The sequence below is a fragment of the Camelina sativa genome, chromosome 11, assembly GCF_000633955.1.
Source record: "Camelina sativa cultivar DH55 chromosome 11, Cs, whole genome shotgun sequence".
Taxonomy (NCBI): domain Eukaryota; kingdom Viridiplantae; phylum Streptophyta; class Magnoliopsida; order Brassicales; family Brassicaceae; genus Camelina; species Camelina sativa.
The window spans coordinates 45,747,063-45,770,012 of NC_025695.1; the positions used below are offsets into that span (position 1 = coordinate 45,747,063).

At 39.1% G+C, this 22,950-nt stretch overlaps 8 protein-coding genes, 1 non-coding gene and 1 pseudogene across 11 annotated transcripts; 7 read left to right on the forward strand and 3 right to left on the reverse strand.

The window, feature by feature from the left end:
• LOC104726620 (L-type lectin-domain containing receptor kinase I.7-like) lies at positions 7-3,270 on the forward strand. Of its 2 annotated transcripts, none has more exons than XR_002034055.1 (2): positions 7-193; positions 320-821. XR_002034055.1 is itself a non-coding variant. In XM_010445517.2 (2 exons), the coding sequence occupies exon 2, from the start codon at positions 1,033-1,035 to the stop codon at positions 3,043-3,045; it is 2,013 nt and encodes a 670-aa protein (XP_010443819.1). In that variant the 5' UTR covers positions 7-193; positions 829-1,032; the 3' UTR covers positions 3,046-3,270. The 2 variants fall into 2 exon arrangements, 1 of the variants encoding a protein (XP_010443819.1); XM_010445517.2 differs by lacking the exon at positions 320-821 and adding an exon at positions 829-3,270.
• Positions 3,279-5,878, forward strand: LOC104726619 (L-type lectin-domain containing receptor kinase I.8). Its single transcript, XM_010445513.1, has 2 exons — positions 3,279-3,366; positions 3,728-5,878. Exon 2 carries the CDS (start codon positions 3,789-3,791, stop codon positions 5,745-5,747), a length of 1,959 nt encoding a protein of 652 aa, XP_010443815.1. The 5' UTR covers positions 3,279-3,366; positions 3,728-3,788; the 3' UTR covers positions 5,748-5,878.
• TRNAL-AAG lies at positions 5,790-5,870 on the forward strand. The gene has a single exon. It is a non-coding gene; the product is annotated as a tRNA-Leu (tRNA).
• On the forward strand, positions 7,311-10,055 carry LOC104726621 (L-type lectin-domain containing receptor kinase I.9). Its single transcript, XM_019233188.1, has 2 exons — positions 7,311-9,733; positions 9,963-10,055. The coding sequence occupies exons 1-2, from the start codon at positions 7,542-7,544 to the stop codon at positions 9,964-9,966; spliced, it is 2,196 nt and encodes a 731-aa protein (XP_019088733.1). The 5' UTR covers positions 7,311-7,541; the 3' UTR covers positions 9,967-10,055.
• On the forward strand, positions 11,110-13,253 carry LOC104729013 (annotated as a pseudogene).
• On the forward strand, positions 13,745-16,200 carry LOC104726622 (putative L-type lectin-domain containing receptor kinase I.11). The gene has a single exon (XM_010445524.1). It carries the CDS (start codon positions 14,036-14,038, stop codon positions 16,058-16,060), a length of 2,025 nt encoding a protein of 674 aa, XP_010443826.1. The 5' UTR covers positions 13,745-14,035; the 3' UTR covers positions 16,061-16,200.
• LOC104726623 lies at positions 16,299-16,850 on the reverse strand. The gene has a single exon (XM_010445526.2). It carries the CDS (start codon positions 16,832-16,834, stop codon positions 16,325-16,327), a length of 510 nt encoding a protein of 169 aa, XP_010443828.1. The 5' UTR covers positions 16,835-16,850; the 3' UTR covers positions 16,299-16,324.
• Positions 16,922-18,115, reverse strand: LOC104726624 ((R)-specific enoyl-CoA hydratase-like). Of its 2 annotated transcripts, none has more exons than XM_010445528.2 (4): positions 17,979-18,115; positions 17,453-17,736; positions 17,262-17,377; positions 16,922-17,166 (listed from the first exon to the last, which is right to left on the reverse strand). In XM_010445528.2, the coding sequence occupies exons 2-4, from the start codon at positions 17,726-17,728 to the stop codon at positions 17,052-17,054; spliced, it is 507 nt and encodes a 168-aa protein (XP_010443830.1). In that variant the 5' UTR covers positions 17,729-17,736; positions 17,979-18,115; the 3' UTR covers positions 16,922-17,051. The 2 variants fall into 2 exon arrangements, with proteins under 2 accessions (XP_010443830.1, XP_010443829.1); XM_010445527.2 differs by having other exon boundaries at positions 16,926-17,166; positions 18,025-18,115.
• On the reverse strand, positions 18,213-19,596 carry LOC104726625 (adenylate kinase isoenzyme 6 homolog). The gene is made up of 3 exons (XM_010445529.2): positions 19,264-19,596; positions 18,669-18,814; positions 18,213-18,580 (listed from the first exon to the last, which is right to left on the reverse strand). The coding sequence occupies exons 1-3, from the start codon at positions 19,468-19,470 to the stop codon at positions 18,400-18,402; spliced, it is 534 nt and encodes a 177-aa protein (XP_010443831.1). The 5' UTR covers positions 19,471-19,596; the 3' UTR covers positions 18,213-18,399.
• On the forward strand, positions 21,179-22,530 carry LOC104726626. The gene is made up of 3 exons (XM_010445530.2): positions 21,179-21,583; positions 21,674-21,706; positions 22,204-22,530. The coding sequence occupies exons 1-3, from the start codon at positions 21,305-21,307 to the stop codon at positions 22,213-22,215; spliced, it is 324 nt and encodes a 107-aa protein (XP_010443832.1). The 5' UTR covers positions 21,179-21,304; the 3' UTR covers positions 22,216-22,530.

Here is a 22,950-nt window from a genome sequence, read left to right on the forward strand (position 1 = left end):
TTTCACTCCCGGTGACGATAGATTCAACAATCCCGCTTTTTCTAAATTAGCTCAAATAAATCCACTGTTTGAAGTCCCCATCTGTTGGGATTTGCAGCAGCAATGCAAACGTCTCGTAGTCAAGAAGCTGAGGCGGAGATTAAATGTGCTTCGACTTGTTGCTTGAGCTTTCTACGAAATAGCCTGAAGGAAGGTTCGTCATTTCTTAGTATATTGTCATATTGCAGAAATTTGCCGTCACATTTATATTGTTCTGTGACTGTAATCTGGTTATGATATTGTTCCTTCCTTATATTGTTCATCATTTGTCTGCCTGCAGAATATTTGGAATAGCCATGAAATCTTAGGAAATATAGGTGGAAACTTCCCGTAAAGCGTGTGGATATGAGACTATTGAGTTTGTTAAAGGCAAGATTGAAATTGTCAGTATTCAATAAAGTTGACCTTTGACACAATGTCATAATATACATTACTGTATTAAAAAAGTTATCTACCTTATAGTATCCTATATTATCCTAATGTCAATGAGTATTTTGAGCCCCATATTTTAATTTATACCGTGAAACACGATAGAATTCTTATCCGTTAATTTAATGATTTGACAAAAAAAAAACTTTGAAGTCATGTCCAAATGATCCAGTGGTTCTGCCAACTGGATTACTTGTTTTTATCAATAGATTTGTTTTGCACCGTCGCCCTCTTCTTTTCAATGATCAGTGAGCCTTTTGACATTTTCCTCTTTAAATAATTGTACTAAAGACTAATCTTTTTTACCGCTTTTCTTTTGTGTCTAATGGAATATATTTTTGCTGTCTTCGACTTTGACAGGTGTTCAAAAGTCTTACTAAGGGAAAAGGTTATATACCATTAAAGATTCCAAATACCAAAAGCAGTCGTAATATTTGACTCTGAAGTCGTATTCAATGGGTGTACAAACCAAAGAGAAAGAGATAATTGTTAAGTAATTGGAGCAGAGAGAAGTAAACAAAAGCAAAAGCGAAACGATAACTCTCTCTGTTAGTGTCATTTCCAATGATTCGAGGATTGCTTCTGGGAATCATCTGGGTGATATTTTGTGTTTGTCCATCATTTCAACAAGAGACGACGTTTCTTTACAACAACTTTGGTCAAGCTGATGACCATCTTCACCTTGACGGTAGTGCAAGAATCATTCCCCGTGGTGGTGGTATCCTGCAACTGACAAATGCAACGGGTTCTCAAATAGCTCATGTTTTCTTCAAGAAGCCGATTGAGTTCAAATCATCTGAATCAGTCTCCTTCTCGACACATTTTGTGTGTGCACTGCTCCCTGCAGGTGATCCGAGTGGCCATGGCATAACTTTTTTTCTGTCTGATTCCACTGGTTTTAAAGGCGCAGAGGCAACTCGATACTTCGGGATTTTCAACAGAAGTGGATCTACTTCCACACGTGTGTTGGCTGTAGAGCTTGATACTTCTATTGCTTCAGATGTGAAAGACATCAGCGATAATCATGTTGGGATTGATGTCAACAGCGCCGTGTCTGTGACATCTGCCAACGCTTCTTATTTTTCAGACAAAGAAGGGAAGAAGATAGACATAAATCTCTTGAGTGGTGATCCTATCCAGGTTTGGGTGGACTATCAAGGAACAACACTGAACGTTTCATTGGCTCCTCTTAAAAACAAGAAACCAAGCCAACCTCTTTTGTCAAACACAACAATCAATCTTACTGATATTTTGCAAAGTAGAAGAATGTTTGTCGGGTTTTCTGGTTCAACCGGGTCAAGCATGAGTTTCCAGTACGTACTCGGGTGGAGATTCAGCAAAAGCATGGCGTCTCTGCTCGACATTGACATCTCAAAACTTCCCAAGATTCCTCACACTAACACTAAAAAGAACTCTCCATCTCTTGCGCTCAGTGTTCTGCTTGGTTTAATAGCTTTCTTAGTTTTGGGGATTCTTGTTGCAGCTTATTTGTATAGGAGAAACTTGTACTCTGAAGTAAGAGAGGAATGGGAAAAGGAGTATGGTCCACTCAGGTATTCCTACAAATCTCTATACAAAGCAACAAAGGGGTTCAATCGGAATGAATTTCTTGGGAGGGGAGGTTTTGGTGAAGTCTACAAAGGCACTCTATCTCGGAGCAGAGAGCTGAGAGAAGTAGCTGTGAAGCGAGTATCACATGATGGTGAGCACGGTATGAAGCAATTTGTTGCTGAGATCGTGAGCATGAGGAGTTTAAAACACCGAAGCTTGGTTCCACTTCTTGGGTATTGCAGGAGAAAACATGAGTTATTACTGGTGTCTGAGTACATGCCAAATGGTAGTCTTGACCATTACTTGTTTGATCATGATAGATCGTCTCTCCCCTGGTGGAGAAGACTTATGATCCTCAAAGATATCGCATCAGCTCTTAGTTACTTACATACAGAAGCTGACCAAGTTGTTATACACAGAGATATCAAAGCTGCAAATGTTATGTTGGACGCAGAGTTCAATGGAAGGTTGGGAGATTTTGGCATGTCCAGGTTATATGACAGAGGGGCTGATCCAAGCACAACAGCTGCAGTGGGAACTGTTGGTTACATGGCACCTGAGCTTACAACAATGGGTGCTTCCACTGGAACTGATGTGTATGCGTTTGGTGTTTTCTTGCTTGAAGTAACATGTGGGAGGAGACCTGTGGAACCTGGATTGCCTGCTGCAAAGCGTTTTCTGATCAAGTGGGTTGGTGAATGCTGGAAAAGGTCTTCTTTGATTGATGCTAGAGATCCAAGGTTGACAGAATTCTTATCCCAGGAAGTTGAGAAGGTTCTAAAACTCGGTTTGCTATGTGCAAACCTTGCTCCAGATTTAAGACCAGCCATGGAACAAGTGGTGCAATACTTAAACGGAAACCTAGCTTTGCCCGAGTTTTGGCCCAATTCTCCAGGGATTGGAGTTCTCACTCCAATGGCACTTTCGCCAGCACCGCTCGTGATCCCTTCACTATCATTTTCGTCATCCTCTTCCAACAACTCGATGTTTATTACTCACTCAGTTCTGTACGGGAGTGGACGATGAAAGTTTCTAACAACTTGTTTCTTCTTGGCCTCTTGATATTGACTGATTTTCGACCCGATTTTGTTTCACAGATGTATATATACACACACCATGTTCATTCTTGACATCCTCCATCAAGCTTGGCTTGTAGAGTGATTAATAAAGACTGATATTTAGTGTAACTTCTTGCAATTACTTTACTAAACATTTGTAAAGCATGTGATATATAATCTGGTTATGAAATTATTTCTTTTTAAGTGTTAGATTTATTTTGGAAATCTGACAGACACCAAAGACGCAACAGTTTGGTCTTCAGCTAACCTTGTTCATGCTAGATCTCAGGTACCTGCACTTTTTCTTTTCGCAAATCAGACATCCTAGGAGATGCATGTTTCAGCCCATTTGAGTAGGCTCTCTCGACTTCTATAAGAGTTGAAATACTAAGAGATAGTGACATTTCAACATTCTATATATTGTTTAAGACAAGTAGGCCATGGGTATGACAATTAGTGAGAAGATTGCCTTTGAATACTGTTAAATTACAAGGAAATTTCTGTTATGTGGAATTTGTGTATTCTTTTAACAAAGAAGACCAAACTGTGACAGCCATCATATTGTTGAAGTCAACTCTTACCAATTCTCTTGGGTTTGTAAAATGCATATTGTTCTTGTTGTGGAGTAATAATCTGACCTTGTTATGCAGATGGAGAGGATAGTTATTTGCCATACCATTGACTCAGAGACAAGACTTTACTGCATTAACAATGGATCCAGGATTGGATCTGATCTGGATGATGATCTCCTTTCTTCTTCTGATTCACCTGTCAAGTCAACAAGAAACTGGGTTTATCTTCAACGGTTTTCGCCAGGGAGATCTTCATGTTGATGGGGTTGCTCAAATCCTTCCCGGTGGACTTTTGCGGCTGACTGACACTTCAGAGCAGAAAATGGGCCATGCTTTCTTCAGGCAGCCCTTGGTGTTCAGTTCATCTGAATCTCTCTCTTTCTCAACGCATTTCGTGTGTGCAATGGTGCGTAAACCAGGAGTTACTGGAGGAAATGGGATCGCTTTCTTTCTATCTCCTTCCATGGATCTTTCAAACGCAGATGCAACTCAGTATTTGGGTCTTTTCAACACCACAACCAACAGATCTCCCTCATCTCATATCTTTGCTGTTGAGCTTGATACTGTTCAAAGTGCAGAGTTCGATGACATCAATAACAATCATGTTGGCATCGATGTTAACAGCCTGACCTCTGTCGAGTCTTCTCCGGCATCTTACGTTTCAGACAAAGGTCTGAACAAAAGCATAAATCTACTGAGTGGAGATTCCATCCAGGTCTGGGTGGACTTTGATGGAACTGTACTAAACGTTTCACTGGCGCCACTTGGGATTCAGAAGCCAAGTCAGAGTCTTTTATCAAGATCCATGAATCTTTCAGAAGTTATACAGGATAGAATGTTTGTCGGATTCTCTGCAGCAACAGGACAGTTGGCAAATAACCATTACATACTCGGTTGGAGTTTCAGCAGAAGCAAGACGTTATTACAAAAGCTAGACATCTCAAAACTTCCCAAAGTTCCTCATCCTAAGAAGAAACCTCCTCTACTGCTCATTCTTCTGTTGATCTTACTTGTAATCATACTCTTGGCACTTCTAGTAGGAGCTTATCTATACAGGAGAAACAAGTACGCAGAGGTAAGAGAGGACTGGGAGAAAGAGTATGGTCCACACCGATACTCTTACAGATCCATGTACAAAGCAACAAAAGGGTTCCACAAAGATGGTTTCCTCGGTAAAGGAGGGTTCGGAGAAGTCTACAAAGGAACTCTGCCTGGTGATGGAGATATAGCCGTGAAAAGATTCTCCCATGATGGAGAACGAGGGATGAAGCAATTCGTGGCTGAAATCGCAAGCATGGGTTGTTTGGATCACAGGAACTTGGTTCCACTATTAGGGTACTGCAGGAGGAAAGGCCAGTTTCTCCTCGTATCCAAATACATGCCTAACGGAAGTCTTGACCAGTTCTTGTTTCATAACAGAGAACCATCACTTCCTTGGTTCAAAAGGCTTATGATTCTAAGAGGCATAGCTTCAGCTCTTCAATACTTGCACACAGAGGCTACACAAGTTGTGCTACACAGAGATATCAAAGCTTCTAACGTAATGTTAGACATAGATTTCACTGGAAAGCTAGGAGATTTTGGTATGGCTAGGTTTCATGACCATGGAGCTAACCCAATCACAACAGGAGCTGTGGGAACTGTAGGTTACATGGCACCTGAGCTAACTACAATGGGAGCTTCAACTAAAACAGATGTATACGCATTCGGTGCATTGATACTCGAAGTAGCTTGTGGGAGAAGACCCGTAGAACCTAATCTGCCGATTGAGAAACAGATTCTGGTGAAATGGGTTTGTGATTGCTGGAGAAACAAAGCTTTAGTCGATGCTCGAGATCCTAAATTGAGTGGAGAGTTTAGGTCTCAAATCGAGATGGTACTGAAATTAGGGTTGATGTGCACGAATCTTGTACCGGAATCGAGACCTGACATGAGAGAAGTTGTGCAGTACCTTGACGGACAAGTATCGTTGCCGGAGTTCTCACCGGATTCACCGGGAATCGGGATGCTTACTCCGGTTTTGGTAGGAGGGAACAACTCTTCTTCTCCGACGACAGAGTTTATAACTCACTCGATCCAATACGGAGTTGGACGATGAAGGAACTGACATGAAGGTTGATGGTGTTAGTTGTGCACAAAAGTTGATATGGCCGAGTTGGTCTAAGGCGCCAGATTAAGGTTCTGGTCTGAAAGGGCGTGGGTTCAAATCCCACTGTTAACAGTTCTCTTTTTTTAATTTTATTTTGGGTACTATTTTAAAAGTTTGCAGTCAATATAGTGAAAAAACTGAAAATGGTTGCGGTACAAATGTAATATTTAATTTATGAATACACCCCTACTAATTCTCTAATTTACAAGACGGAGATTTCTCTATCCCCTAAGTAAAGCTTTAGTCTTTTCAAAGATTACCTTAGTTTGTTTTCTCATTGGGAGTAACTTGAATTTGAGAGCGGAATGTTCAGAACCATGACAAGAACGTAGCCTAAATTGGGGCTCTCAGTTGTGCGCACACCAAGTTGTAATTGTATCAGGTCTTTTGATGTTATGCTAGATGCTGAGGTAAAAGGACGGTTACTGAGTTTTTTTTATTTTATTTTTATGGTTAGGCTTCGCGGCCTCAGTGAGAATTTCAGACCACATCAGTCAAGAGCTTGCAAAAAATGGTAGCTTGCTGAGAGCAACCGAACATGTATGCCTTTTGTTGCCTTTGTGATTGAACTAACCTTTGGGATGAAACCTGTGTGAGTGGCCACTCGGTAGACGTTTTTATAAATGCTGGAAATTGGTTTAGATCCGAGTTTTCAGAGTTAAATTCTCTCAGCTGAGGAAGTCGTGATGGCTCTGAAACTAAAGTTGCTTTGCACAAATGGTGTGCCAGAACTGAGAGACTCAATGGAAGAAGTGGTGCGGATTGTTGGAATCTTCTTTGTTCGTTAGCAGTTATACAAGGTGGAGGTACAAACTGAGAGATCTCTTATCTGATTTTCACTTTACATTAATGGCTTTTTCACCAAGATACCATTTCCTGCTGCCACCCAATAGAGCTGTTTATGTAGGTGGACCTAGTAATTAAGCTTTATAAGTATCGTACCTCTGCGGAATTTAAGTTTTCTAAGCTAAATTAGTCAGTTTCAATCTAATATCATACTGCTCTTGGTGTGGTTACTACCGTGACATAAACCAAACAGTAAAAGCAGATGCTCTAGGCAATTCCATTTGTCATTTGCGGATTCTAAGTAGCAGAAGAGAGTATTATGTTATAGTGGTTGTCTATTTTATTTCCTCTCAATCTTAGTTTCAGTGATTGAAACTTTTGTTCATGTGGGATGTATTCTCCTGCACTTGTAGAGCTGAATTAGGAAGTCCAAAAGGGTTAGGTTAGCTAGGTAGGACCTAGCTATTGTTTCTATCAGTTGTCATATTCATCATTTAAAAGAAAATTCATAGTTGTTATGTATAGGACAAGCTTTCCTAGGCTTCTTCCCTTTGGTCAGGCTCATAATTGTGTTGATATCACAATCTGCGTATGAAAGGCCAAAGGCATGTTTAAAATATGTCTTTTTCTATTATTATATATATTTGTCTACTTCCTTAGAAGATAGCTTTAAATAGAATTAGAAGAAGAATCCAATGCAAGTTGGTACGTTGAGATCATATAAGTTAAAATATTGTCTGAAGCATATTTTGAAAATCACGTGAAGCTTTTTTAATTTAAACTTTATAATAAATATCGTGTTAGTGGAGTACAGTTTGTAAAGCCAAGGTGATTCCCTTGATTAAAGAAACAATATTAGAAAGTTTTTGATAGGCTTTGGATCACTAAAACAGAAGCTCACATACTTTGTTTGTTTCATTTTTTTTTTTCTTTTTCTTCAGCTTACGAGGTTATGAGATGCACATCAGATCCAGACTCTCTGCTTCATCATCTGGGATGGCTCGTTGGTTGTTTCAGATCCTGATCATCTCTTCTCTTCATCTGATTTCACTATCAAGTCAACAAGAGACAAGGTTTGTCTATGAAAGCTTCCTCGACCAAGAAAATCTTTACATTGATAAATCCGCTACAGTACTTCCCAGTGGAATATTGCGGTTGACGAACGCTTCAGAGCATCAGATGGGTCATGCTTTCCACAAGAAACCACTTGAGTTCAGTTCATCCGGACCACTCTCTTTCTCAACACACTTTGTGTGTGCTCTGGTGCCTAAGCCACGTGTTGAAGGTGGCCATGGTATTGCCTTTGTGTTATCTCCTTCTATGGATTTCACTCACGCAGAGTCAACTAGATACTTGGGGATTTTCAATGCTTCAACAAGTGGATCTTCCTCTTATCACGTTCTTGCGGTTGAGCTTGACACTATTTGGAATCCAGATTTCAAAGATATTGACCACAATCATGTGGGGATTGATGTCAACAGTCCTATATCTGTCGCAATAGCTTCGGCATCTTACTTTTCCGACATAAAAGGGAGTCACGAAAGGGTAGACCTTTTAAGTGGAAGGCCTATACAGGTATGGGTGGATTATGAAGGCACTATGCTCAATGTTTCGATTGCTCCTCTTAAAGTCCAGAAGCCAAGTCGACCTCTTTTGTCACACCCCATCAACCTTTCAAAGTTTTTTCCGAATAGGTCAAGACTGTTTGTTGGGTTCTCTGCATCGACAGGGACAGCGATCAGTGATCAATATATTCTTTGGTGGAGTTTTAGCACAAGAAGAGGATCACTGCAGGGATTTGATATCTCAAAACTTCCTAAAGTTCCTCATCCACATAAGAAACTATCTACACTGATTATTATCCTGCCCGTTTGTCTGGCTATTGTGGTGTTGGCTGTTCTTGCAGGACTTTATGTCCGCAGGAGAAGGAAGTATTCAGAGGTATCTGAAACATGGGAAAAAGAGTTTGATGCACATCGGTTCTCTTACAGGTCCTTGTTCAAAGCAACTAAGGGGTTCAGCAAAGATGAATTTCTCGGAAAAGGAGGTTTTGGAGAAGTTTATAGAGGAAATCTCCCAAAAGGCAGAGAAATAGCAGTGAAGAGAGTTTCCCATAATGGTGATGAAGGTGTGAAGCAATTTGTAGCTGAAGTCGTGAGTATGAGATGTCTGAAACACAGGAATCTTGTACCACTGTTTGGGTATTGCAGAAGAAAACGAGAACTTCTTCTTGTCTCAGAGTATATGCCAAACGGTAGTCTTGACGAGCATTTGTTTGATGATCAGAAACCGGTTCTTTCTTGGTCAAAAAGATTCGTGGTTGTTAAGGGTATCGCTTCTGCTCTCTGGTACTTGCATACAGGTGCTGACCAAGTTGTTCTGCACCGAGATGTCAAAGCTTCCAACATTATGTTAGACACGGAGTTCAATGGAAGGTTGGGGGATTTTGGCATGGCCAGGTTTCATGAGCATGGAGGCAATGCAGCTACAACAGCAGCCGTGGGCACTGTAGGGTACATGGCGCCAGAGCTAATCACAATGGGAGCTTCTACTGGAACTGATGTTTATGCATTTGGTGTTTTCATGCTTGAAGTAACTTGTGGGAGGAGACCAGTGGAACCGCAGTTGGAAGTTGAGAAACGACATATGATCAAATGGGTTTGTGAGTGCTGGAAAAAGGATTCTTTGCTTGATGCTACCGACTCGAGATTGGGAGGTGAATTCATAGCCGAGGAAGTCGAGATGGTTATGAAACTCGGTCTGCTTTGTTCAAATATAGTGCCAGAATCCAGACCTACAATGGAACAAGTGGTTCTTTACCTCAACAAAAACCTACCTTTGCCAGAGTTCTCACCATATACTTTGGGGATTGGCACATTTGCTCCAGTTCTGGTTGATGCATCCTCGCTTGTGGTCTCTTCCGCGTCATGGAATTGGTCAGTCCCCTCAGTGTCTTCTTCCTCAACAAACCACTCACCTTATGCTTGTCAGTCAACTGATCAGCCATGGGGACAGACATTAGACACTACGAACTCTCTTCACATAGTTGCAGAACCAGAGAAGCCTAAGAATATCTCACCCGCTGTCAAAACGGTAACATTGCCTGCAGAAGATCACGAGTCCAATCATTCCAGCATCGACAGTGTGAGGTAATTCCTGATGTACATATCAACAAGCAGATCTCATTAGCTCTCAATATTGTTTTGTCTGTATCACTTGTCCCAACAAATTCAGTTTGTTCCTTGGAAATACTTTTTTGATTAATGACTATACAGTTCACATATATTATAACCTCTAGTCCTCTCTCTGTTACCAAATCCTCATTTAGTACTAGTCCTCAATATGTTACTATATATGACTGGAACTGTGTCAATACAGATAAACGAAACTGACTGGATCCAAAACAAGTATACAACAAATGAACAGAACTAATTTAACAGAACCAAATGGATCTTAACTGACTGAAGTGATTACAATGCGATTCAGTAGTTCCTTTTCAAGCATGTAAACCTCTCTTTCTCCCTCAAGCTCGTGCTCTCTGTTTTGTCCTGCTTGAGAAATTTTGTGACGATGAAGGAAGTCAGGTCATTTCTCCAAAACCACCGCCTAAATTTGTTCCTCTCTATTCGTATGATTCACCCTACTAAAATAAATTGGTCATATCACTGACCCTCTTAAGTCTCTGTTCAGTGTCCTTAGAGATTTATTGGCCTGAAGTAACTGGAGAAGGCAACAGAATCAAGGAACGTTGTGACATGTTATTCAGCAAATGTTCAAACTACACAAGGTGCACTTATTTGAACAATAGTCTTATTATCTGAGTTTCATTTTACATTGATGGGTTTTCTCCTAGATGGTTTTGATCTGTTTCCGAGATGACTGTGTTTTCTCACATGAAGATTTAGGTTTATTAATGTGGTGAGAAACAAACCTTTAAACTATATTCGTTATCTAGAGACCATTCATAGCTGTCTTAACTTTGCTGAAGCTTTATTAGCCTTGAACCTTTTAGTCTGGCTCATACTTTTATTGGAAATAAAACATGGCTTTTTGTTTCGCATCGGGAAGGGCCAAGAAATATTTAAAGAATTAAAGTACAGATCTTAATGGTTTTTTCTGGTCAAAGCCTAAGATAACTTCAAGTCGAAGAAGTAGGAGTAAAATCTAATGAAAGTTAGTGAGCATCTAGTCCAAGGCATAAGCTACTGTTTAATTTGTTTGACCCGTTATTACCGCTTGTAAGTACACCACAATACCACATGCAGCATTGCTTAGTTTCATTGAGTTGAACTTGGGTCACCTTTTGGTTTTTGCTCAACTTGGTTAAATTATGTTAAAATATTGTTTCAAATGAAGCTTGATTGTTAATTTATCTAATACAATAACATTAGTAGAGTCCAGCTTGTAAAGGAAAAAAACGGCAGACTGCATCTGGTGCTATTGTTCCCTTGGATAAACAAACAATACTTTTAAACTTTTGGATTACTAACACGTAAACATCCTTCTTTGTTTCCTTTTTGTTCAGCTTGTGAGGTTATGTTGTACCGTTTCAGATCCAGACTCTCTGATTCATCATCAGCAATGACTCGTGGATTGTTTCAGATCCTGATGATGATCTCTTCCTTTTGTTTGATTAAAGTATCAAGTCAGCAAGAGACAAGGTTTGTCTATGAAACTTTTCATGGCCAAGAAAATCTTTATCTTGATGGATCTGCGACAGTACTTCCCAATGGATTATTGCAGCTTACAAATGCTTTAAATCATCAAATGGCTCATGTTTTCTACAAGGAATCAATTGCTCTCAGTTCCTTCTCAACACACTTCGTTTGCGCTCTGGTGCCTCAGCCAGGAGTTGAAGGTGGTCATGGCATGGCCTTTGTAGTATCTCCCTCTATGGATTTCTCGCATGCAGAGTCAACTAGATACTTGGGGATTTTCAACGTGTCAAAAAATGGATCTCCTTCTTCTCATGTCGTTGCTGTTGAGCTTGACACTATTTGGAATCCAGATTTTGAAGATATAGACCACAACCATGTGGGGATTGATGTGAACAGTCCTCTCTCGGTTGGAATAGCTTCTGCATCTTACTATTCCGACATAAAGCGGAGGAACGAAAGCATAAACCTCTTGAGTGGAAAACCAATACAGGTTTGGGTTGATTATGAAGACAATATGCTCAATGTGACGATGGCTCCTTGTGAAGTCCAGAAGCCAAGTCGGCCACTTTTGTCACATCACATCAATCTTTCGGAAATTTTCCCAAACAGAAGACTTTTTGTTGGGTTCTCTGCAGCAACAGGGACAGCTACCAGTTATCAGTATATTCTTTCTTGGAGTTTTAGCACAAGAAGAGGATCACTGCAGCGACTTGACATCTCAAGACTCCCTGAAGTTCCTCATCCTAGAGCTGAACATAAGAACATACCTCCACTGTTTATTGTCCTGCTAGGTTTTATTGCTATCATGGGCTTGTCTACTCTTATTGGAATGTATTTTTTCAAGAGGCGCAAGTATGCAGAAGTAACCGAAGCATGGGAAAAGGAATTTGGTGCACATCGATTCTCTTACAAATCCTTGTACGAGGCAACAAAAGGATTTAACAAGGATGGATTTCTTGGTAAAGGAGGTTTTGGAGAAGTCTACAGAGGAAATCTTCTTTTAAGCAGAGAAATAGCTGTGAAGAGAATGTCACATAATGGTGATCAAGGTGTGAAGCAATTTGTGGCAGAAGTGGTGAGCATGAGATGTCTGAAACACAGGAATCTTGTTCCACTTCTTGGATACTGCAGGAGAAAGCATGAGTTTCTTCTTGTCTCTGATTACATGACCAATGGTAGTCTCGACGAGCATTTGTTCGATGACCAGAAACCAGTACTTTCTTGGCCACAAAGACTTGTGATTATTAAGGGTATTGCATCTGCTCTTTGTTACCTGCATACAGGTGCACCGAGATATCAAAGCTTCTAACATTATGTTGGATTCTGAGTTCAATGGGAGGTTAGGAGATTTTGGTATGGCTAGTTTTCATGATCATGGAGGCATCTCAGACTCAACATGCGCCGTTGGGACTATCGGGTACATGGCTCCAGAAATACTTCATATGGGAGCTTCCACTAGAACTGATGTATATGCCTTTGGTGTTTTCATGGTTGAAGTAACATGTGGGAGGAGACCTGTGGAACCACAGTTGCAACTTGAGAAACGAATTCTGATGGAATGGGTTTGTGAGTGCTGGAAAAGGGAGTCTTTGCTTGATGCTATCGACCCCCGATTATTGCATGAAAAGTTCTTATCCGAGGAAGTCGAGATGGTAATGAAACTCGGTTTGCTCTGCTCCAATACCGTGCCAGAATCCAGACCTACAATGGAGCAAGTTGTCCTATATTTAAACAAGAACATACCATTCCCAGATTTCTCACCATATACTGTGGGGATCAGCAATCATTCTTCTGTTCTGATTGATGCAGGCTCTCTTGTAGCTTCAAGGAACTGGTCAGCTGCTTCATCTGCCAATAACTCACCTGAATACAGATCAGCCATGGGGAAACACACTGGAAACTAAGAGATTGTATACCTCAATGTACATATCAGAAAGCAGATATATTATTAGCTCTTAAAATTGTTTTATCTGTCTCACTTTTCCCAATCAATGAATTTTTCTGTTGGAAATGCTATATTCTCCCAACCAATAATACTTAACTAACATCTCCCTTTTACTGTAATCATTCATAAATGCCTTGCAGAAGATTTTGAACGTATGTTTAACGGTCTAATTATGTCCAACCTCTAAGTTATGGTTTGGTCTGATACCATATTCATTTCATGAGTCATCTCTTATTTTCGTCTATCATTGACTTCAAAGCGCTTTGGTGATGAAACTTATTTAATTAAACATGTGGATAATTGTATATAAAATTCAACTGTTTTGGTCAATGTTAGTTACACCATTATCATATAAGAAGTAATCCCTTTGTAAAGAAACTTAAATGTGAGTAATACACATGGTTTTAAAAATACAAGCAAGATAATATAGTTTTCTTACTCTGTCAACATCCAAAAACAATAGTATTTTGAGGCTATTATATGCCAACTACGTTGGATTGTATTTAAAAATTAGACATGCACTTTAACATGTTGATCACTTTGGCTTCATTCTCCAAGCCATGTGTGTATTATGCCATCTGAGTTAGACATTTGTTAGAACCAGACAAGAGACTATATAATTATTGTATGAACAACAGCACAAAATAAACAGGTTTGAAGGTTTCTGTCGCGGTTACATTTAATATAATTTCCATTTTGTAAATTCAACTCAAGAGATGCCTATATGAATATATTTTCTGAAGAGAATTGACTTTGGAATGTAGAAAACTTGGGTTTGAAAAGTTATGATCTGAATTTGTATTTTGAAACCCACAAACAAAAACAGACTTCTCTCAGTTTCATAAGCAATGGCTGCTGAAAAATTGTATTTGATCTTACTGATCTTCTTTAATCATCTGATTTGCTTGTATAGTCAGCAACAAGAAGCCGGTTTCGTCTACAATGGTTTTGGCCAAGCTCAAGCTGATCTTCATCTAGATGGAGCTGCAAAAGTCCTCTTCCCAGGTGGATTGTTGCAGCTGACTAATGCCTCTACACAGCAAATGGGTCATGCTTTCTTCAAGAAACCATTCAAGTTTTATTCATCTAAGAAAATCTCTTTCTCGACTCATTTTGTTTGCGCGCTGGTGCCTAAACCGGGAGCTGATGGTGGCCATGGTATTGCCTTTGTTGTATCTTCTTCCATAGATTTCACACAAGCAGATCCAACTCAGTACTTGGGACTTTTCAACATCTCAACAAATGGATCTCCTTCTTCTCAGCTTCTAGCTATTGAGCTTGATACAGTTGAGAGCGCAGAGTTTGATGATGTCGACAAGAATCATGTCGGTATAGACGTCAACAGCCTGAATTCTGTAGAGTCTGCTTCAGCCTCTTACTTTTCAGACACTAAAGGGAAGAAGCAAAGCATCAAGCTCTTAAGTGGAGACCCTATACAAGTCTGGGTGGATTATGAAGGAACTTTACTCAATGTCACAGTGGCTCCTCTAAGAATCCAGAAACCAAACCATCCTCTTTTGTCAAGATCCATCAACCTTACTGACATCTTCCCGGACCAAAGACTGTTTTTTGGATTCTCTGCAGCAACAGGATCATTAGTCAGTTACCAATATATCTTAGGATGGAGTTTCAGCAGAAGCAGAACGTTGTTGCAGAGACTGGACTTCTCGAAACTTCCTCAGATTCCTTATCCAAGAGCTAAGAAGGAGCAAACATCTCCGTTGCTTATTACTCTACTCTTGTTACTAGTACTCATGATGTTGGTTGCTCTTGGAGGAATCTACTTATACAGGAGAAAGAAGTATGCAGAAGTCAGAGAAGAATGGGAAAAAGAATACGGTCCACACCGGTTTTCTTATAGAGCTCTATACAAAGCAACAAAAGGGTTTGATCAAGACGGTCGTTTAGGAAAAGGCGGTTTTGGAGAAGTCTACAGAGGAACTCTACCTAGCGTTGGAGATATAGCGGTAAAGAGAGTGTGCCACGATGCAAAGCAAGGCATGAAACAGTTTGTTGCTGAAGTAGTGACTATGGGAAGTTTAAAGCACCGGAACTTGGTTCCACTTCTCGGGTATTGCAGGAGGAAAGGAGAGCTTCTTTTGGTCTCTGAGTATATGTCTAACGGCAGTCTTGATCAGTACTTGTTTCACGGAAAAAATCCAGCTCTTTCGTGGCCGCAAAGGCTAGTCATTTTGAAAGATATAGCCTCTGCTCTAAATTACCTGCATACAGGAGCTAACCAAGTTGTGTTACACCGAGATATAAAAGCTTCTAATATCATGTTAGATTCTGAGTTCAACGGAAGGTTAGGAGACTTTGGAATGGCGAGGTTTGAAGATTACGGAGATAGCTTACCGGCAACAGCAGCTGTAGGAACAATGGGTTACATGGCACCTGAGCTAACAACGATGGGAACTTCTACAAGAACCGATGTTTATGCATTTGGTGCTTTCATGCTTGAAGTAACTTGTGGAAGGAGACCATTAGATCCCAAGATTCCAGCTGAGACACGGCATTTGACCAAATGGGTTTGTGACTGCTGGAGAAGGGATTCTATAGTTGAAGCTATAGATACAAGATTGGGAGGTGAATACTCGGAAGAAGAAACAGAGATGGTTCTGAAACTTGGATTGCTCTGCACAAACGTTTTTGCAGAATCCAGACCAACCATGGAACAAGTGATACAACTTATAAACCAGAATCTCCCATTGCCAAATTTCTCGCCAGATTCTCCAGGAATTGGAGTTTCTACTCCGGTTTTGCTGGATTCAGTCTTCAATTCAAGGAGCTCATTAGCACCCTCAAGCTCTCCTCCTTCCCCACATAACTCCATGTTTGTTACTCATACAATCACATACGGAGATGGAAGGTGAGAATCTAAGAACGTTCTTGGTTCTTCAATATACTATGGCTTCAGACAAAGTAAATGGATCTTTGTATATTGGTACAGTTACATTCTCAATGTGTTTTAATGTGAATCTGTGATTGATAAAATTCAGAAGGTTTGCAGCAATAAGCTTCATTTAAACTAATGAAAACTTGTAAGCACTACAAGTTTCAGACCAGCAGAAATGGGAAAAAAACAAAAACAAACAAACAAACCAAAAAAAAACAGAACATAGAAACAGAGTCATAGTTTAAGCAGCAACAGGTGATCCATTAGTGAGAAGCTTCGTGTTATTTCTTCCTTGTTCAATCTCCTTGAGCATTTCCAAAGGCGTTGCAGAAGATCCATCCTTTGGACTTCTAAGACCATCAGCACCAATCACAATCCTAATCTCGTACTCATCCACATCACCTTTCTTCAGAACCTGGAGAGAGTTAAGAGGCGATGAACAAGAAGAAGTAGTAGCAGTAGCAGTGGTGGCGACATTAGTCTGATGACTCTTTTCTTTGGATTTTGGTGACTGAACAATCCACATAAGATTGTAACCTTTGGTCTTATGGAGTAATATTACAACAAAAGTGACCAAAAGCTGGATTATCCAAGGTAAGGTTATAAGTAATGTTCCGGTTATAGAAAAGAATTTGATGTAACCAAAGTTGTGGTTTTTGGTGGTGGAGAGACTGAACAAGAGGATTCCAGTGAGAGTGATCCAGAGAGAGTTAATGAGGATTGATCTAAAACTGAAACCTCTTTTTTCCATTTTTTCTCTCTCCTTTTTTGTTTCCTCTGAGAAAAAAAAGTCTAAAATCTTTCGAAGTTAAAAAGATTGTGAAATTTAGAAAGTGCTGTTAGAGGATTTACAGCAAAGGTTGTTTAGATATTTTCGGTTGGGTTTTAAATCAAATTTAATTGAAACGAAAAAAAAAATAAAAAAAAAAAGGATAACATAAATAAAAGAAAAACTTCCAATTTTTCTGTTAGTCCGAAGGACTTGGCTGCAACATTTCAAGGGTTGGTAAAACTGCAGTAGCTTCACCATCGAGAACAACAAGCTCTTTGTGGTTCTTGAAGCATTTAGTTGAGAATTTGACACTAGCAAAACGAAATAAGAGTCAAGTTATGTCAGAGGAAGGCAATAGAGATGTATATTTTTTTTTTTGTGTTCCAGTGGGTTTAGAAAACCTTACATGTACTTATTCTTGGTTGCTCTTAAAGCTGTGGCTTGAACCAGTCCGAGAATTTCATCCCCTACGTAAACCGGTGACCGAAAATGCAGACTTTGAGATACATATACTGCTCCAGGCTGCAACAAAAGAGTTAGTTCATGTTTCTGTAAAATCAAAGTATTAGACTGCAAACTAAAAAGTAGAGAACTTACGAAATGGGCAGAGATAATACGAGGAAACATGGAAGAAACAAGCATCCCGTGGACAAGGCGATTCTCAAATCCAGCTTTACGGGCAGATTCTGGATCGAAATGAAGCGGGTTCCAGTCATGGCTCACCTCAGCATAGGCCTTAACATCTTCACTTGAGAACACTCTTGTTTCTCTTAAAACATCCCCCACTTTAAGTAGTGTCTTTGAAGTAACTGATGAGAACCAACAACACCTCGAAACAAGAAGATATGTAGGGAGAAACGTTTTCGTCAGCATTATTTCACCTGCAAAGAAGGGGAACAGATCAAACTCTAAGATCTACCTAAACATACAAAAACCTTGTGCCTTTTTAAATGGCAATTATTCTCATTGAGTCATTTTGTCGAACAGCTTATAGACACCTTTGAAAGTCAAAAGATTCAAACTTTGCTAATTTTATCCCCCAGTTGCTAACAATATATATATGATCAGATGCTTATCCTTACAATCAAAATTCTTAGAAACAATGAAGAAAAGAGAAATTAACCTCGTCAAGTAAGAGAAGACGGAGACTTTTTTTTTTTTTTTCTTACCCTTCCTTGTTTCGCTGCTTCTTCTTTGACTTTCGAGCTCCGGACGTGATTAAATTGAAACACGCATTGATGTCTAACGGGGCACTAGATTTATCCTATTGATGATTCTTAAGGAATAGTATGATCCAGGTTAAGTACCTTAAAGCATGTTTAATTAGAACAAAAACAGGCTCTCTCACATTTGTAAAGATGAAAACTTTGTCTTTTCATTATAATATTAAAAAAGAGCATACATAAGTTGAATTGTGCTTCAGACTATCAGTATATAACGAGCAAGCAAGATCCGATACTCAAGAATCCATATAATTATGAAACTACTAAAAAGCTTAAACTTGTAACCATTACAGCAGCATCAGATTCCAAATCTGATGATCATCAGGGTCGCCATGCTGTAATCCAATCAGTCAGACTCGCGACATTTTGAGAGATATCTTCGATTGTGTTACTTTGTAGCGGGAGGACTATTGACGCTAGATAACTCTCCTTTGCTTCTTCGAGCAGGACTTGGTACATTTCGCATTCAAGGTTGTTACTAAGCTTGATTCCTGAATAACCCCTGTTTAGGTTGAGAACAACACAATCAGAACCTCCTAAAAAGCAAAACAACTCTTAATGAAGAGAGAGACGAAATCGAATTCTCTGACCTCTTAGTTAAACGGTCATACAAAAGGGAGTTCTCAGTTTGAAGCACCACAACACGATCAAACCATCGCTCGGGAAAGAAGTCACAGCCATGGTAGTCCACAATGTTACCTCCTCCTTGCATTACATCTTCAAGCTCATCACACACCTGATCCAAGTAAAAATACAATTAGCTAAGAAGGACTCGTCTCATGGCAAGCAAATTATTTGAATGAATGGTCAATAAGAAGGTATAAAAAAGATGTAATGCACAAGTTCCTTTACTAGAACAATTTGAAACAATTTGAAACGCGACCAAGAAATCAAGCAAAGTAACATCACGATTAGCTACTACTAGTAGCCTACTAGCTAAAATAACAGATTACTATGTAAGGACTAAGATTCCAAAGAGTAAAGCTTTCTTTATCTATGGACAATTCAAATTGAATCCACATTTTTGTCAAAGGTAAAGAGTGAAGCTTTATTTATGAGCAAAGTTGAAACAAGCAGCTAAAAGAAAACTCCACACAAAGAAGCTGAGATGTAAAACGAATCGAACAAAGAGAAATTAGAGTGGCAAAGGAAATTGGGAATTAGGGGTTGGGGTACAAAACTCACCAAGTCTTCGTTGATGATGTGACACTTGAACTTATCGTCCCAGCCATCGTGCAAGTTCTTCTCTTTGACGAGATCTCCGATGCAAATATACCGGAAACTCGTGGCTTCGGCGAGAGCAGCAGCCGTCGTTGATTTGCCTGTTCCTGGAGTCCCCGTAATTAGTAGGTTCGGCCTTAAACGCCTTGTCCCATCGTTAGCCCCCGCCATCGTGCAAAATCCTTTATTAGCCTAAATGTTTTTCAAATTCGCCGGCGACGATTGATAGGGAGGAAGACGCAGCAGAGAGACGATGGGTTAGGGTTTTATTGTTTTTAAGACAAAATCATAAGGACCGTTAAAAAGGATGGACGCAAGATCTAACGGCGTTAAATAAAAGAAAAGAATTAATTAATTTTCGTCTGAAAGTTAGATCTTTTGATCCATTACCCAACCGACACTATGTGAGCTGAAAGCCCAGAGGGCCTTGTCTTCCTCTGTGAGCAAAAGTCTAACTAGTAGTCTCTATATATTGACCCATTTATCCATCAAACCATGGGTTATTTTGCAATTTCCCGTATAAAAAAAATCATGAAAAATATGAATGATAGACTAATGACGTCACAGGTACACGTCACCACTCAAAACACACCACGTGTCCCGATAACGTTTCCGTCTGTATCTCTCTCTCTCTCTCTCTCTCTTCCGTCGTCTTCTAGTACTAATTCTTCTCCACTAAACCATCTCGCGAGCTAAAATAACACTGAAGCAGACAGCCAGACATTAGTGTTGCGGGACAAAAAAAGTAACGAGAGATAAATTGAGGGATTTTTTGATATGTGATAGTGTGGTACTCATATCTTCTTTTGTAGTGTAGGTTTTGAGCAAGGTCAATCTCGTGATAGATACGACCTAATTTGGACTAGTGTGCGAGATTAATAATTAATAAACCATTGATGAAGTGGTATATTAGATATTTCTGAATAAAGCTTGGCTGTAGTTTTTTTGGCATTCTTCTACAAACTCATATATTTGCACAAAACAGTTATTGGTTTTCAAAGGTTATCTTCCGGCCGCTGTTCATATTTATAGTACTCCTGCTAATTGTTTTTATATGACGGAAAAAAAACATTACACTGATCGGGATGTTTCAACATTCACGTCAATTAATATATATATCTCACTCAATCACTATCCTTGGTTTTTTTAAATTCTTTTGTAATTTTTATTTTGTCTATTAAAACTCTTTCATTTAATATATATATATATATATATATATATATATATCACAACTTTGAGTGTAATTAGAGGCGTTTTGAAAAATTGAGGTGTAAAAAAGGAAGCAAGGTTATCAGTGTGAACGAGGCGTCCTACTTCGATATTATATTAGGAATTGGTGTACTATATCGATGGAGACGTGTATCTGATATTCTGATGCTGATCTTCTCTTCTTCATTTTTATAAGGTCAATCCTCGTATTGAATACACGGTTCGATAATATATTTAACACGATCTTTCAGATGCTTCCATCGTAGTTAAAAGAAGATGAAATAAACATCGGAAAATATTAATTAGAAAAAAAATATTTTTAAAGCTTCTAGATTATTATCTTTTGGCTTTTTTTGCTGATTTATTTAGCAGTGGTCACAGTCGGTGACATGGTGGCTTAATAAAGAAGTGGAGATATGATCAAAGCACTAATGAACTGGTCGCCGTTAACGCACGGCAAGCATTCACATGAACTGTCTTTATATACACAGAATTCAAGTAAGAAATCAGATCTTTCTCTTTCTTTTTCTTTTTGGTTGCCCTTTCGAAAATATTTTATCTAACAAATTGTAAAGAACAGATAAAAACAAAAGATATCTTTGATGAGAAACGGATGCCTTCCAAATCTGGGAAACATATATCTCTGGAAGAGTAAGAAAAAAAGAAAAAGCATCTGCTAAGGAAGTGTTGAAACTGAATGAAGTAAGAAGTGAAGATAAATCGTACGAGAAGCTGACGACTGACGAATTTTGGACAAGAGAGCCAGAGGATGTAATGGGCAAGTCACATATACACCATGCAAGCACTAGCTTCAATCAAGAATGGAAGCTTACGTGAAAGAGAAGTAACACATGAGAAACCTATAGATAAACTCATGTTCAAAAAAAGTAGCGTGCGTGAGAAAGAAGTACTCCTAGGGGAAACCGAAGAAATTATAGATGAGAATCGTGATCACATACTCGCCCTAGGAGTACTAACGGCTGAACAAGGCTTGAAGAGCGTGGCTGTCAATCGCACACAGGCCAAGCAAGATTCAACCCAATATCAGGCCAAAACAATACGAGGATATAAGAAGGTACACATATATCACAGAACATTAACTTAACCGTAACTTAATTCTTGCGTTTGATTTTTAAACCGTAATCAACGTTTTTTAACACTTCAGATCAGGCGAAACCAAGACGAGGATATAACCGAGGTACAGAAACTGTATACTGTATCATGATTCATGGAACATTTTACCCGTAATTAATTAAGATAGGTCCAGGACAATATCTATTTATTATTATAACCCGTAATCAACGTTTTAAGGCTTTCTAATTGAAAACGTTGCATAATTGTAAATTCTAACATTATGTACACATGTTGTGTGGCAGTGTAGGTTAATTAGATTTTACAGTTTTGTTGTTGGGTTAATTAGACATCTTTAACTTTAGATGGTCATGGACTAGCCATTTGTCTTTGTTGTTCTTTTGTGTTGAGTAAATAAAGTAATAACAGCATTTTGTTTCAAATAGAAACAAATTTTGGTTCACATCTTCATGGTGAGAGTACGCAAAAAGAAAAAAAAATACATGAGAGAAATCTTTTGTAAAAAACTTCTATAGTAAACTTGAGTCGCTCTATATCATTGAAAAAAAAAACTCAATTACTATTCCGCACTAACCATTTTCATATTCCTCGGTTTATTTGTAGCATGTAGGTTGAGTCCTAGATATTCTCCAGCCGCTGTGCCAAAGTTTGGTGAGTGGAGAAGCAAATCTGCGCCAAGCCACAGATTTACAAGTACACTATGGAGAGAACCACTGCGAAATGAACATTTCAAGGTGACAGCGATTTATTCAAGTAGAGCAGAGAGCAGTGAGAAGGGAAGAGGAACAGTTGCTAATGAATTTAGCAAGGTGAAGAGGTTTGATTTGAGAGGAGTAAAGAGCACCGGGAAGTGAATAAACTTTGCAAGTCAATTTTGACACAAACATTGTAAAGTTTACTATTTTCTGGTGATTCTCGCTTCTTCTCTGTTTTTATTCAATATACTGTACGTAACTGTGAACTCAGTGTGTGAAAGTAAATTGGCTAATCAAACACATTGTTGAATGTTTTTTGGTCATAAATTTAATTCATGCTAAGTTACGAGATATCTACGGAAGTAAGTCATAATTCATGGGGTATTATGCAATTTACCGTATAAAAATCATGAAAGTGCTCTATGATTGAATAGACTTATGACATCACAGTACACGTCAACATTCCAAGTATACAAGACAAATACAATCCACTCGAAACACACCACGTGTCCCGATAACGTTTCCGTCTGTATCTCTCTCTCTTCCGTCTTCTACTCTTCTTATTCTCTCTCACTCACAATCTCTGAAGCTTAAACACTGAAGAAGCAGACATTAGCGTTGAGATAGATAATAAAAGTACAAAAAAAAAAAAAAA

Bases quoted from the DNA above. Each gene is read 5' to 3' on its own strand.
- LOC104726620 (XM_010445517.2), top strand. From the start codon at position 1,033: ATGATTCGAGGATTGCTTCTGGGAATCATCTGGGTGATATTTTGTGTT.
- LOC104726619 (XM_010445513.1), top strand. From the start codon at position 3,789: ATGGATCCAGGATTGGATCTGATCTGGATGATGATCTCCTTTCTTCTT.
- LOC104726621 (XM_019233188.1), top strand. From the start codon at position 7,542: ATGCACATCAGATCCAGACTCTCTGCTTCATCATCTGGGATGGCTCGT.
- LOC104726622 (XM_010445524.1), top strand. From the start codon at position 14,036: ATGGCTGCTGAAAAATTGTATTTGATCTTACTGATCTTCTTTAATCAT.
- LOC104726623 (XM_010445526.2), bottom strand. From the start codon at position 16,834: ATGGAAAAAAGAGGTTTCAGTTTTAGATCAATCCTCATTAACTCTCTC.
- LOC104726624 (XM_010445528.2), bottom strand. From the start codon at position 17,728: ATGCTGACGAAAACGTTTCTCCCTACATATCTTCTTGTTTCGAGGTGT. The intron at 17,378-17,452 runs GTAAGTTCTCTA...CTTTTGTTGCAG, and splicing joins GTATTATCTCTGCCCATTTC to CCTGGAGCAGTATATGTATC. The intron at 17,167-17,261 runs GTAAGGTTTTCT...TCGTTTTGCTAG, and splicing joins GCAACCAAGAATAAGTACAT to TGTCAAATTCTCAACTAAAT.
- LOC104726625 (XM_010445529.2), bottom strand. From the start codon at position 19,470: ATGGCGGGGGCTAACGATGGGACAAGGCGTTTAAGGCCGAACCTACTA. The intron at 18,815-19,263 runs GTGAGTTTTGTA...TACTTGGATCAG, and splicing joins ACATCATCAACGAAGACTTG to GTGTGTGATGAGCTTGAAGA. The intron at 18,581-18,668 runs GTCAGAGAATTC...CAACCTAAACAG, and splicing joins TATGACCGTTTAACTAAGAG to GGGTTATTCAGGAATCAAGC.
- LOC104726626 (XM_010445530.2), top strand. From the start codon at position 21,305: ATGCAAGCACTAGCTTCAATCAAGAATGGAAGCTTACGTGAAAGAGAA. The intron at 21,584-21,673 runs GTACACATATAT...TTAACACTTCAG, and splicing joins CAATACGAGGATATAAGAAG to ATCAGGCGAAACCAAGACGA.